The sequence below is a fragment of the Salmo trutta genome, chromosome 20 (genome assembly GCF_901001165.1).
Source record: "Salmo trutta chromosome 20, fSalTru1.1, whole genome shotgun sequence".
Classification (NCBI taxonomy): domain Eukaryota; kingdom Metazoa; phylum Chordata; class Actinopteri; order Salmoniformes; family Salmonidae; genus Salmo; species Salmo trutta.
In genome coordinates this window covers 46,047,539-46,061,645 of record NC_042976.1, presented here as the reverse complement: position 1 = coordinate 46,061,645, position 14,107 = coordinate 46,047,539, and the positions used below count along the sequence as shown (strand labels likewise).

General features: G+C 43.2%; 1 protein-coding gene across 2 annotated transcripts in view; it reads left to right on the top strand.

The window, feature by feature from the left end:
- LOC115156178 (inactive dipeptidyl peptidase 10) overlaps positions 1-14,107 on the top strand; it is a 330,943-nt gene that overhangs the window by 274,565 nt on the left and 42,271 nt on the right. For both annotated transcript variants that reach the window (XM_029703529.1, XM_029703530.1), the window contains exons 6-7: positions 6,411-6,463; positions 6,781-6,862. In XM_029703529.1, coding sequence (XP_029559389.1) covers positions 6,411-6,463; positions 6,781-6,862 — 135 coding nt within the window. The remainder of the gene's footprint in view (positions 1-6,410; positions 6,464-6,780; positions 6,863-14,107) is intronic.

The following is a 14,107-nucleotide window of genomic DNA, read 5'->3' as shown; positions in this document are numbered from 1 at the left end:
AAAACTTTTTTTGGGCTGCCTCTCAGCCTTGCCTTTCAGTGCATATAGAGCCTCGTAGTATCGTCGCTCCTCTTTCGCTGCTTTGATTTCCTCCCTCGGACGTTGATACTCCCCAGCTTGCCTCCAGGGTCCTTTACCAGCCAAAATGTCCTCCCAAGTCCATTCCTCCAGATACTTCTGCTGCTCTTTACCACGCTGCTTGGTCCTTCTTTGGTGGGTGATTCTGTCACAGCTGTTAGAAGGAGCGGACCAAGATGCAGCGTTTTCGTAGTTCCACATATTTATTTAACCAGTGAAACCGAATGCAACAATTAAACACTTCAAAACAACAACCGTGACGCAGGAGGATCAAATACACTCACAACGAATAATCACCCACAAACACATGTGAAACAAACATCAACTTAAATAGGACCTCCAATTAGAGACAATGACAACCTGCTGCCTCTAATTGGAGGTCATGCCAAGCAAAACCAACATAGAAATGCAAAACTAGAAACTGAACATAGACATACAAAAACAGACAAACACCCCCTGTCACGCCCTGACCTACTCTACCATAGAAAATAACCACTCACTATGGTCAGGACGTGACAGTGTGGTAGAGCATTTAACACAAAATCCGGGGAGGGGCCAGCTGAATATAAGACTGTATCATCTGCATATAAACGGATGAGAGCGCTTCCTACTGCCTGAGCTATGTTGTTGATGTAAATTGAGAAGAGCGTGGGGCCTAGGATTGAGCCTTGGGCTACTCTCTTGGTGACAGGCAGTGGCTGAGATAGCAGATTTTCTGACTTTATACACTGCACTCTTTGAGAGAGGTAGTTAGCAAACCAGGCCAAAGACCCCTCAGAGACACCAATATTCCTTAGCCGGCCCACAAGAATGGAGTGGTGTACCGTATCAAAAGCTTTGGCCAAGTCAATAAAAATAGCAGCACAACATTGCTTAGAATCAAGGGCAATGGTGACATCATTGAGGACCTTTAAGGTTGCAGTGACACATCCATAACCTGAGCGGATACCAGATTGCATACCAGAGAGAATTCTATTGACATCAAGAAAGCCAGTCAGTTGATTATTGACAAGTTTTTACAACACTTTTGATAAACAGGGCAACATAGAAATAGGCCTATAACAGTTAGGATCAGCTTGATCTCCCCCTTGAAATGAAGGACAAACCATGGCTGCCTTCCAAGCAATGAGAACCTCCCCAGAAAGGAGAGACAGGTTAAAAAGGTTAGAGATAGGCTTGGTGATGATATGGGCAGCAACCTTAAAGAAGAAAGGGTCTAAACCATCTGACCCAGATGGTTTTTTGGGGCCAAGTTTTAGGAGCTCCTCTAGCACCTGGCACTCAGTGACTGCAGGGAGAAACTTTGTAGCGGGGCAGGGTAAAAAGAGGGAGAAGCATCGGGGATAGTCGCATTAAAAGTGGTGGGAGATGAGGAAATGTTGGACGGGCAAGGAGGCATGACTGAGTCAAATAGGAATCCTGACTTAATGAAGTGGTGATTAAAGAGCTCAGCCATGTGCTTCTTGTCAGTAACAACCACATCATCAACTTTAAGGGACATGGGCAGCTGTGAGGAGGATGGTTTATTCTCCAAGTCTTTAATCGTTTTCCAGAACATCTTGGGGTTAGACCCACAGAGAGAGAACTGCTCCTTAAAGTAACTAACTTTGGCCTTCTGGATAGCCTGAGTGCACTTATGTCTCATTTGCCTGAATGAGAGCCAGTCAGCCTAAGTATGCGTGTGCCGAGCATTTTGCCAAATTCTTGAGGTGGAGTAACTCTGCAAGATCACAGTCGAACCAGGGGTTGAACCTGTTTTTAATTCTAATTTTCTTCATGGGGTGTGTTTGTTAACAATACCACTGAAATTATTAAAAAAAGAAGGTCCAAGCGTCTTCGACAGAGGGGATCAAGCTGATTCTATACCATTTTACAGAGGCAAGTTCATGAAGGAAGGCTTGCTCATTAAAGTTTTTTAGCAAGTGTCTATGACAAATCAGGACAGGTTGTTTCACTGAGCAGCCATTACGAACCAGGCTGTAAAACAGTGATCACTAAGGTCATTACAGAAAACACCAGACTGATACCTATCAGGATTATTTGTGAGGATAACATCAAGAAGAATAGCCTTTTCTGTGTGTTTGAAGTCATACCTTGTGGGATTGGTAATAATCTGAGAAAGATTTTGGAAGTCCCATTGTTTTAGGACTTGGTCAGGTGGTTTAAGTATGTCCCAGTTTAGGTCACCTAGCAGGACAAATTCAGACTTGGTGTAAGGGGCCAGGAGAGAGCATAGGGCAGGTAGGGTACAGGCCGGTGCTGATGGAGGATGATAGCACCCAGCAACAGTCAACAAAGAGCTATTTGAAAGTTTAATACTTAAAACCAGTAAATCAAATTGTTTGGGGACAGACTTGGTGGAGATAACCGAGCACTGAAGGTGATCCTTGGTAAAGATTCCCACTCCCCCACCTTTGGAAGATCTGTCTTGCCGAAAAAGGTTATTACCAGAAAGGTTAACATCACTATTCAAAACACTCTTCCTTAACCACGTCTCAGTAATGACCAACACATTTGGATTGGAGCTCTGGACCCATACTTTCAATTGATCCATTTTAGGTAATAAGCTTCTCGTGTTTACGTGCAGAAAAACCAGGCTTTTACGGGAGCAGAAATCAGTGAAGCAGATATCAGAGCACAAGTCAGAATTGGGGCTAGCAACAGTAGATGGGCCAGGGTGTACGTGCACATTTCCAGATATCATCAACAGTAATACAATCAAGGTACGGCATAGGACAGGGAGAGCTCTGCAGTGCTGATTTATGACATCTGAATGTGCATCAGATGGCAACAAGATCATATTGTACAGCAATTTCATCAGGTAACATGAATACAAAGCCGGCGAGCGGTGTTAAGAATGGGATGGGAGGCCAAAAGTCTGTGTAACCAATAGAGAGTCAGAGTCAGAGTCCAGAGTTTACCCATGGAGTATAATAATGAAGTCCATTGTTTACTTGACATGACAATCGCTCTGTGAGGAAATTGTGTTTTATTTCATTTGATGACAGATCTCAGTCAAATAGAACATTTTACATTTCTGTTCTTTCTCACATTGTAAAACCACAAAGTTTATTACATTGTGATCGGTTTTTTGACATACTGGCGAGGGAAATATATTAAGAATTCAGTTTCTTTACCTTCTGGTCCTCAAAACCTTGATATATCTTTGTGAAGGATAAAACATTGTGTAACATTGATGAAGTAGCCTTTATATTCAGTGACTCGCCGCCTTCAAATTAGCAGAGGCTGAATACGTACAGTAGGTCCTACCTCGCCTAACCCCTCAAGGCTGATTACTGAACAAATGAGCCTGGTGGGAATCACAAAGGAAGATGAAGGAGAGACAGAATCTTTCAGAGCTATTTCATCAGGACTATACGGGGGTCACGGTAACCCAAATAGCCCAATGTTGTGTGATTTAGCAGGCCAAAAGCAACACCTGGGGCCCTAAGCACCGTTATCACCGTATCCGTATTCCCTCCCACGCTAAATGGGTCTAGATTGGGTCTGGCAGACCCCTGAGACTGAATGGTCGTCACAGCACTGGCACCTTGAGGGCCCATGCTATTATAGTTAATCTGATGGGGCCAATGTGCTGTAAGGGTCCAGAATTGCTATGGTAACCTGAGGGCCAAATACTGACTGCTGTCAGGCTTGCACTGATCCTGTCATTCACACTGGGCCAACATTGTGCACAAAATATGTAAGGTAGCAAAACATGATACGGCATCGGTAGCTTCAGGGACCATTTCGCTTTGATACTCGTAGGTGTGCAGCCTGCTCTTACGTTCATTGCATAGGCACCTCTAGAGCGGCTTACAGCCTAAAATAATTCCCACCCTCGAGTGTTCTATTGATCTCCTCCCCTTTTGCTGACAAATGGATCGATCACAGTGGTGCTGGAGACACAATTAAACTTGTTTTGGGGTGAGAGTGCTAAGAAAGCTGGCTCATTGGCTCTCTGCTATGTTGGTGCTAGAAGGCGCTAGAATTTGCTTAACTTTCTTCACTGTATTTGGTTAAGGCTCCTCTGTAACCAACAGCCAGTTGAGCAAAGTTTTGCCTTAAATGTGGTCATGTTCGAATAAGGGCAGTAAACTTGGCCTTTAGTTTCTAAATGCAAGCAAGTCACCTGTTTTTAGACACATGATTAAATACAACAATCATTCCCATTTGTATTCAACTGTTCTACTGTATAACACAGTAATTAACAGCCTTAAACATGTTATTACTATGTAATAAACTCATTTCACACATACAAGCATCCAAATACTATTTTCATCTCAAATACTATTTTGTAACATTTATTTTACCCAGAGGCTGAAAGCAGCCATTGGAAACCTTGGCATGCATTTCTCCGTTAGCTGGTCCGGTGGACTCTTCTCTGAGGCAGTATAGAAGAGCGCCTAAAGCTGTCTGAACCAGTCTAGATATTTAATCATGTGTTTTAATCTGTGGGCCCCTGCTCCCAGGCACGTGCCAGACACTGCCAGAGATTAGGGGATCTCTGGGTAATATACAGAACCATGATCCTCCACACCTCTCCCATAAATCAAGAGAATGTTTTCATTTCATTCAATCCGATTTGCATACGTAATATGAGGGGAGGAGGGGAGGAGGGAGCGGGCGAGTCACCTTGGCAGTGGAAGAGGAGCAAGGAAAAGAGGGAGGGAAGGATGGTCAGTGTGTGGCAAATTTAATAATCAGATGATATTTGAAATGGAGGAACATGGTGATGAAAATCGTCATTAATACAACATGGGCTTTTCATTGGTTTGGGCAGATTCGTTTCCCTCTGTGTGTTTTTTTTACTAAACTTTTGCAGTGTTATTAATCGTGTTTGATAACTCATCCATGCCCCCAGCCCTGTGCAGACCACTCGTATTCAACATTGAGTTGCAGCAAAAGTTTTAGTGCAGTAGGAGTTGAAAATGTCAACCTACTTGTCTTTGATTAAATCACCACACTGAACACAAAGGTCATTGTGCCAGCTCTTGAAGAGATGTAGTGAGGGAAACAATGTGAAACATTTCGAAATTATCCTCTAACTGTACACCTGATACTGGAACTGATATTAGACATTTTTATCATCATATACAGAGTAGGACATTTTAGCAAAGCTAGAGATGACGAGCAGCTCAGAGAGAGTGAATTCCACCCTGCAGCAAAGATATCTGCGCAATTAGGTTCTTAAAATGATAACTTCAACACTTTCTCAGACACTCAAATTAGTATCTGACAGGCATTTTCAACTTTTTTGCCAAAGGTCAAAGTGTGTTTGGAAGTAAAACTCCAACTGGAGGGAGTCAATAGGGTTCAAATAAAAGTCACAGAGTCCATTCCTCTTCTTGTGCCTTCCCAGGGAACAAGAGTCTGTGGTTTTGCTGTGGATATTTCACATAAGCTCATTACCTCTAGTTCCAAATGATTACCTTGAATTTGTTTTAAAGAGACGGCGCATTTAAACGCTTGGGCGTTTTAGTTCCTAGCCAGGGATGTGTTTTCACAGAGTTTTAACCTGACCTGCGTCTCTGTTGCTTAGCAGCTTATAGCAACTGAGGTAGATGAGACATATTTTGTCAAAGCCATTGGAGGTGCACTCTCCAACCCCCTCCCTTTCTGAGATCACTCATCTTGGCTTGTCAACACTATTTCTGGTGCTCATCAATCTAGCGCTATCACATCTTTGCCACCACCTTCCGCCGTCCTCATGCGCTATGCATAATTCACTGTGGCAAAGTGCATCCTTTTCAAATGAAGAAGCACTTTTTAATTTGAGCTATCCATCCTCGGCTGTGGCATCCCTGTTTTTAGACTCCTGTCTGCTCAAACAGATATATCAAACACTTGAGTCTGAATCAGGTGTCTCAATCCCTCTTTTTCTTTCTTTCTTTCTTTCTCTCTCTCTCTCTCTCTCTCTCGAGCTCTCTTTTCCCCGTCTACAGTCTGAATTATACTATCGTGTCAGGCACAGCTTCTCGAGGGGAATCCAGACAGATTTACAAACACCCCAGTCAGATCCATTTGGATGCTCTCTCTCTCCCCCTCCCTCCTGCCTTTCTCTCTGTGTCTTTCATACTCCCGGGCTTTCAGACCTAAAGTCATGGGGGTTGCATGATCAGTTTCTCAGATGGAATTAAAATGTCTCATCTCCCAGCTGTCACCCATGCAAATTGCATTGTCCCCAGGATCTATCTGTGAAAACAGCTACCGGTCTATTCTGTTTGATGCCTTTCTCTGCCTGTTTTTATGATGTTGTTATCAGCCAAGCTGCCTCCATCGTAAATATTTCATGCAGTAATCTTCTCTTTCTTTTCTCTCTTTTGTTCCAGGTTTTCCGGCATTCATACATGGCGTCATATAGCATTTACAACGTCCACACAAGGTATGTTTTGTTTGCTTGTTTACCATGAACTTTGTTGGGGTCTTGATGTGTTTGTTTACTTGTCAAGACAATCTATTCTCAGGCATTAAGTACATTTTAATTATGATGATAAAACAATGTTGTGAAATTAGCTTTTAAAGTTTTTAAATGTTAATTTGAAATACAGGCAGTCCAAGTTTTCAAATGTTAATTTGAAAGGCAGGCAGTCCAAGTCTAGTAGGCTGAGAGGAGTTGAGCACTGTCCTTCAAACAAAATGTGTCAGCTGTGTCAGCTGCTCTAAGCAGCAGTGTTACTGTTACTTAATGTTGTTTTTCAGGGAGGTATGGGAGCTGGATCCTCCAGAGGTGCTAAATTCTATTCTGCAGTATGCTGCATGGGGAGTACAGGGCCAGCAACTGGTAAGTCAAAGACAAGTGGTCTATGACCACAAGTAGGCCATTCGTCCATGCAATCCTCATGTTACCATTTATAATGCAACGGTCATATTTGGCAATGTGATTTTTCCTATGCCTGCAAGTACGGCTATTAAAGTCACAACACTTTATGACGTTGCTTTTGAATATTATTAGCATTTTTTGGCATAATGGCTAAGGTATCAGGTTGATAGTCGCTAGACCCAGGTTTGAGTCCTGGTCAGGGCTCCCCTCCAAATTTGCAATATTCTGCATTTACCCACCCCAATGTTGAAGGTAACTGACTACAGTCATTACTTAGGCTTATGTCAGCTACTTTTGGGTACAGCTTGTATAAACTTAAAAGAAGTTGCTTTAACAAGTGTTGGCTGTGACCTTAAATATACAGTACCAGGTGACTACCTCATGAACCTGGTTGAGAGAATGCCAAGAGTGTACAAAGCTGTCATCAAGGCAAAGGATGTCTACTTTGAAGAATCTAAAATCTAACATCTATTTAGATTTGTTTCACACTTTTTTGTTAGTTACATGATTCCATGTGTGTTATTTCATAGTTTTGATGTATTCACTATTATTCTACAATGTGGAAAATTGTAAAAATGAAGAAAAACCCTTGATTGAGTAGGTGTGTCCAAACTTTTGACCGACACTGTATGTGCAAAGGATTAGGAGCGATTGGTATGCCAAGGATCAACAGTTTTAATAAATCTCTTTATTCTGTATTTTCAAAATGATGTTCTTTCTTGGTTTGGCCTTCGGGATGATTTTCTTTCCTTTTCCTCGTGTAATTGCTTTGTTTAACTTTATTGTTCTCCTATTTAATCCCCGCATGGAGTGCTTTCTGAACATTTAATTAGAATGTGTTTTGATTATGTTGCTGTTGAAAGCGAATCATGCTTCTCATTAAAGACGCAACAATGGACTATGTCATATTCACATTATCTCAGACAATGGCAGAATCTATGTTTTGATATACTCTGGCAGCTCCCCTGTTGTCTGCTATTGCCTTGCTGTCATATACAAATGGCGCCGACAGAGATGGTCGCCTCGCTTTGAGTTTTTAGGAAATATGCAGTATTTCGTTTTTTTCTGTATTATTTCTTACATTGTTACCGTAGGAAATCTTGTCTTATTACATACAGCCGGGAAGAACTATTGGATATAAGAGCAACGCCAACTTACCAACATTACGACCAGGAATACGACTTTCCTGAAGCGGATACTCTGTTTGGACCACCAACCAGGAAAATGGATCTAATCCCAGTAGCCCGACCCAAAACAACGGCGCCGTAGAAGGGGCAGAGGGAGCGGCCTCCTGGTCAGGCTCCGTAGACGTGCACATCACTCACCGCTCCCAAGTATACTACTCGCCAATGTCCAGTCTCTTGACAACAAGGTAGACGAAATTCGAGCGAGGGTTGCCTTCCAAAGAGACATCAGAGATTGTAACATTCTCTGTTTCATGGAAACATGGCTCTCTCGGGATATGTTGTCGGAATCGGTTCAGCCACCGGGCTTCTCCGTGCATCGCGCCGACAGAGATGAACACCTCTCTGGGAAGAGGAAGGGCGGGGGTGTATGCTTTATGATTAACGACTCATGGTGTAATCATAACAACATACAGGATCTCAAGTCCTTCTGCTCACCCGACCTAGAATTCCTTGCAATCAAATGCCGGCCATTTTACCTACCGAGAGAATTATTGTCAGTTATAGTCACAGCTGTGTACATTCCCCCTCAAGCGAACACCAAGATGGCCCTCAAGGAACTTCACTGGACTCTATGTAAACTGGAAACTATATATCCGGAGGCTGCATTTATTGTAGCTGGGGATTTTAACAAAGCAAATTTGAGAACAAGCCTACCTAAATTCTATCAGCATATTGATTGCATGACAAGGATGGCTAATACTCTCGACCACTGTTACTCTAACTTCCGTGACGCATACAAAGCCCTCCCCTGCCCTCCCATTGCCAAATCCGACCACGACGCCGTCTTGCTCTTACGGACTTATAGGCAGAAACTTAAACAGGATGTACCAGTAACGAGAACCATTCAACGCTGGACTGACCAATCGGAAGCCACGCTTCAAGATTGTTTTGATCACGCGGACTGGAATATGTTCTGGTCAGCCTCAGAGAACAACATTGACCTATACGCTGACTCGGTGAGTGCGTTTATAAAGAAGTGTATTGGAGATGTTGTACCCACTGTGACTAGTAAAGCCTACCCTAACCAGAAACCGTGGATGGATGGCGGCATTCGCGCAAAACTGAAAGCACGATTCACCACATTTAACCATGGAAAGAGGTCTGGAAATATGGCTGAATATAAACAGTGTAGTTATTCCCTCCGCAAGGGAATCAAACAAGCGAAATGCCGGTACAGGGACAAGGTGGAGTTGCAATTCAATGGCTCAGACACGAAACGTATGTGGCAGGGTCTAGAGGAAATCACGGACTACAAAAACAGCCACGTCACGGACACAGCCGTCACGTTTCCAGACAAACTAAACACCTTCTTTGCCCGCTTTGAGGATAATACAGTGCCACCATCACAGCTCACTTACAAAGACTGCAACCCCCCTCTCCTTCTCCATGGCTGACGTGAGTAAAACATTTAAACGTGTTAACCCTCGCAAGGCTGCTGACCCAGACGGCATCCCTAGCCGCGTCCTCAGAGCATGCTCAGACCAGCTGACTGGTGTGTTTACGGACATATTCAATCGCTCCCTATCTCAGTGAGTTGTCCCCACCTGCTTCAAGATGGCTACCATTGTTCCTGTACCCAAGAAGGCAAAGATACCTGAACTAAATGACTACCGCCCCGTAGCACTCACTTCTGTCATCATGAAGTGCTTTGAGAGGCTAGTCAATGATCATATCACCGCCACCTTAACGGCCACCCTAGACCCACTTCAGCTTGCATACCGCCCCAACAGGTCCACATATGATGCAAACGCCATTCCACTTCCCACTGCCCTATCCCATCTGGACAAAAAGAATACCTATGTAAGAATGCTGTTCATTGACTACAGCTCAGCATTCAACATCAAAGTACCCTCCTAGCTCATCATCAAGCTGGAGGCCCTGGGTCTCAACCCCGCCCTAGCAACTGGGTCCTGGACTTTCTAATGGGCCGCTAACCCAGCTGGTGAACATAGGAAACAACATCTCCACTTTGCTGACCCTCAATGCTGGGGCCCCACAAGGGTGTGTGCTCAGCCCTCTCCTATACTCCCTGTTCACCCATGACTGTGTGGCCATGCACGCCTCAAACTGAATCATCAAGTTTGCAGACGACACAACAGTAGTGGGCTTGATCGCCAACAACGACGAGACAGCCTACAGGGAGGAGGTGGTGTCAGGAAAACAACCTCTGACTCAACATCAACAAAACAAAGGAGATGATCATGGACTTCAGGAAACAGCAGAGGGAGCACCCCCCCATCCACACCGAATGGACAGCAGCGGACAAGGTGGAGAGTTTTAAGTTCCTGGGCGTACACATCACAGAAAAACTGAAATGGTCCACCCACACAGACAGTGTGGTGAAGAAGACGCAACAGTGCCTCTTCAACCTAAGGAGGCTAAAGAAATTTGGCTTGTCACCCAAAACCCTGACAAAGTTTTACAGATGCACAATCGAGAACATTCTGTCGGGCTGTATCACAGCCTGGTACGGCTACTGCACCGCCCTCAACCACAAGGCTCTCCAGAGGGTGGTGCAGTATGCACAACGCAACTACCTGCCCTCCATGACACCTACAGCACCCGATGTCACAAGAAGGCCAAGAAAATCATCAAGGACAACAGCCACCCGAGCCACTGCCTGTTCACACCGCTATCATCCAGAAGGTGAGGTTAGTACAGGTGCATCAAAGCTGGGACTTTGAAAATAGATTTAAAAACAGCTTCTATCTCAAGGCCATCAGACTGCTAAACAGCAATCACTAACTCAGAGAGGCTGCTGCCTACATTGAGACCCAATCACTGGACACTTTAATAAATGGATCACTAGTCACTTTAAATAATGCCACTTTAAATAATGCCACTTAAATAATGTTTACATATCTTACATTACTCATATCACGTGTATATACTGTATTTTATACCATCTATTGCACCTTGCCTATAACCACTCAGCCATCGCTCATCCATATACTATATGTACATATTCTCATTCACCCCTTTAGATTTGTGTGTTAGGTAGTTGTTAGGGATTTTTTAGATTACTTGTTAGATATTACTGCACTGTCGGAACTAGAAGCACAAGCATTTTGCTACACTCGCATTAACATCTGCTTACCATGTGTATGTGACCAATACAATTTGATTTGATTTGCTATTTTTCTTTCTTACATGGAAATGTATGTTTGAGTGAATTACATGTGAAGCCAGAATGTATAGATAATAGCCACTCAATCTCTTGTCTTGGGTTAGAAGATCAACCAAGTTACCTGGCCTTTAAAACATTTGCATCAAAGAATTCCTTTGGCCCTTTTAAGTCACACAATTATGAGGTGCTGGTTTTTAAGTATTTACCTGTTGTAAAGGTGAATGTCTGGCCCTTTTTGGCAATGCACTTCTAGTGGACATTCAGACATGTTGACAGCTTTCAGTCAGATTATCGGAAAGATGATATTTCATAAACGATAACAATCAGTAGTGAAATGCCAAGTACACCTGAAATAACCTATACTAATTTGACATTCAGTATGCCATTTAAATGTTGACCATTTCCATTTCCTCCAAGCCTGACTATTTATCTAAAATCTGCTCGTTTTGTAGTACTTTGTAGTGAAGCCCCGGAGCAGGATTAACCACATTGCCCCATCACCTCTGGAAGGCTTCTTTTAAGCTTTTACATAAGGCTGCTCAGACACAGTTCTGATGGTCTCACATGTGTAGGATCCCACTTCTGACACCAAATATTATGAAATTGGGTCATGTTTGATTCAAATTTAGTACTATCCATTTGGATAGTGGGCACACTGCTGTAACTAAATGTTTTTATTGAACCTTTATTTAACTAGGCAAGTCAGTTAAGAACAAAGACAGATATACAATGACAGCCTACCGGGGAACAGTGGGTTTACTGCATTGCTCAGGGGCAGAATGACAGATTTTTACCTTGTTAGCTCGAGGATTCAATCCAGCAACCATTCGGTTACTGGCCCAACGCTCTAACTACTAGGCTACCTGCCGCCCCTAAAGTGCCAAGAAGGTTAATGTATTTGTCCGACATCATGGGGAGACTAATGGCAGGATCATTATGGTATCCCCCCAAAAATGTGATCCAATAAAGCAGTTTTTCGTACCAAGACCCCAGAACCCTATTAATCTAATCCAGGGCAAGTGGCATCCAAAATGCACCTGAAATAAAACGAGAGGCCAGCCTTTCTGAAACAGTGGAAACAGCATAAGCAGGTTGATTTGGAATGCTAAATGACCCTTGCATTGTCTTACTTGCGTAACCCCGGTTCTCTGTGTGAGGTATCGCACATATGGGGACACGCCCTTCGAGACGGGAACACAAGGAAGCTCCAATCACACAATCCACCATACAGGAAGTATGGTGGATAGTGGGGAACCCCACTTCTTATAAGGCACCACAATCCCACCCTGTACTGACTATCAAGCATATGTTTTCTTCCTTACACATAGCGAGAAGGGAAACGCAGTGAGATACACTACCTCACTCATAATATCAGAGTAACGGGGTTACTCAAGTAACCTTAAGTTCTCTTTCAAATACTTGTTTCGGTATCTCACATATGGGGAAAGACTCATCCCTCAGAGGCCCCGAACTAAGGGACATATGCGTAGAGCAGGTGGGAGCTTTCCTGTCAAGCCCAACTCAGTCCAAACAGATGGGAAAACTCAAAAATGGATCCAAACTTAAGCCCTTAAACAGATGGGAATTGGTCTATATGGAAAGGGCTAAATTGAAATGTTTCTTACAGAAGAAATATGGAAATGCATAACCTCAGCACGCCGCAGGTCTAACTGGTGTTTCCAAGTGGCCATACACCTCCCCAAAGTGTGCACAGTTCCTAAGCAATTTCAATGACTCAAACAAGAGTCTTCAACTATAATGTGCTTTTTTTAGCTCTCTTAGCTGTGCCATTGAGGAACTAGTGCAAGCACTTTTTTTTTTTTTTTGTGTGGAACACAGCCCTGCATGCCCGCCTTTACACAATTAATGTTGTTTACAAAATCCAAAACGGTCCATTATAAATCACAATCTTGGTCAGGTGGACATCATTTGAAAGCTTGTTCTATTACCAACGTGACTGGCTAAATTATAAAATACGATCTTACAGTATTAGACTTTCACAATGCAATTTAGAGAACAGATCATTATTTTGGTTAATATACTGCAGATTGGAGTCAGATGTGTGGTCTGCGGCAAATTCTCTTCACAATATAACAAACTGGCTCATTCTGTTCAGGACAACCCAGGGTATGACGCCATGTCACCTTGGAACTAACTCTACATTAAAACGTAGTGATCATAAACATTTACACTGTATATGCTTTTATGATATCAAAGTAGTATTTATTATAGTCCTCAACGTCTCATCTTTCAAAAATCATTATTTTTATTTCACTAAGCCCTGCATGTTGGAGCTTGGACCATAAGATGTTCACTGTACCCCGCAATCACACCTGCAACCTTGTACATAAGACTATTAAACACTCTGAATCGGAATCTAACTGTCTGATGCAGGTGGGGATGAATGATTTGTGAGAGGAGCTTAGAGAGAGCTTGTGATTTCCGTAAGGTAGAAAACAATAATGGCAAGAGGGCGGGATCGTAGCACCTTATAAGGAGTGGGGTTCCCCATTATTCGCCATGCTTCCTGTCTGTATATGACAGACGTGTAATTAGATCTTCCCTGTGGTCCAGCCTTGAAGGGAATGTCCCCATATGTGAGATTCTGAAACAAGTATTTGGAAGAGAAACTCCAGTTCATTTTCAAAAGGAAATCAGCCAAATTAGATGATTGATTCCAACATACAGCCTTTTGTCAACATCTAACAGGCTTAAGTATATTAGTGGCTTCTTGTCTACATTTGGAACATTCTGTGTGGTTTATTTGGGCATAAATCAAACTCACCTCCATTAGAGGGCCATTACTGGTGATGAGGGGTGAGAGGCAGACAGATGTGCAGGCATGCGGGACTCTCGAGTGGCATACGCTGCATCATTAGCCATAAGTGTATC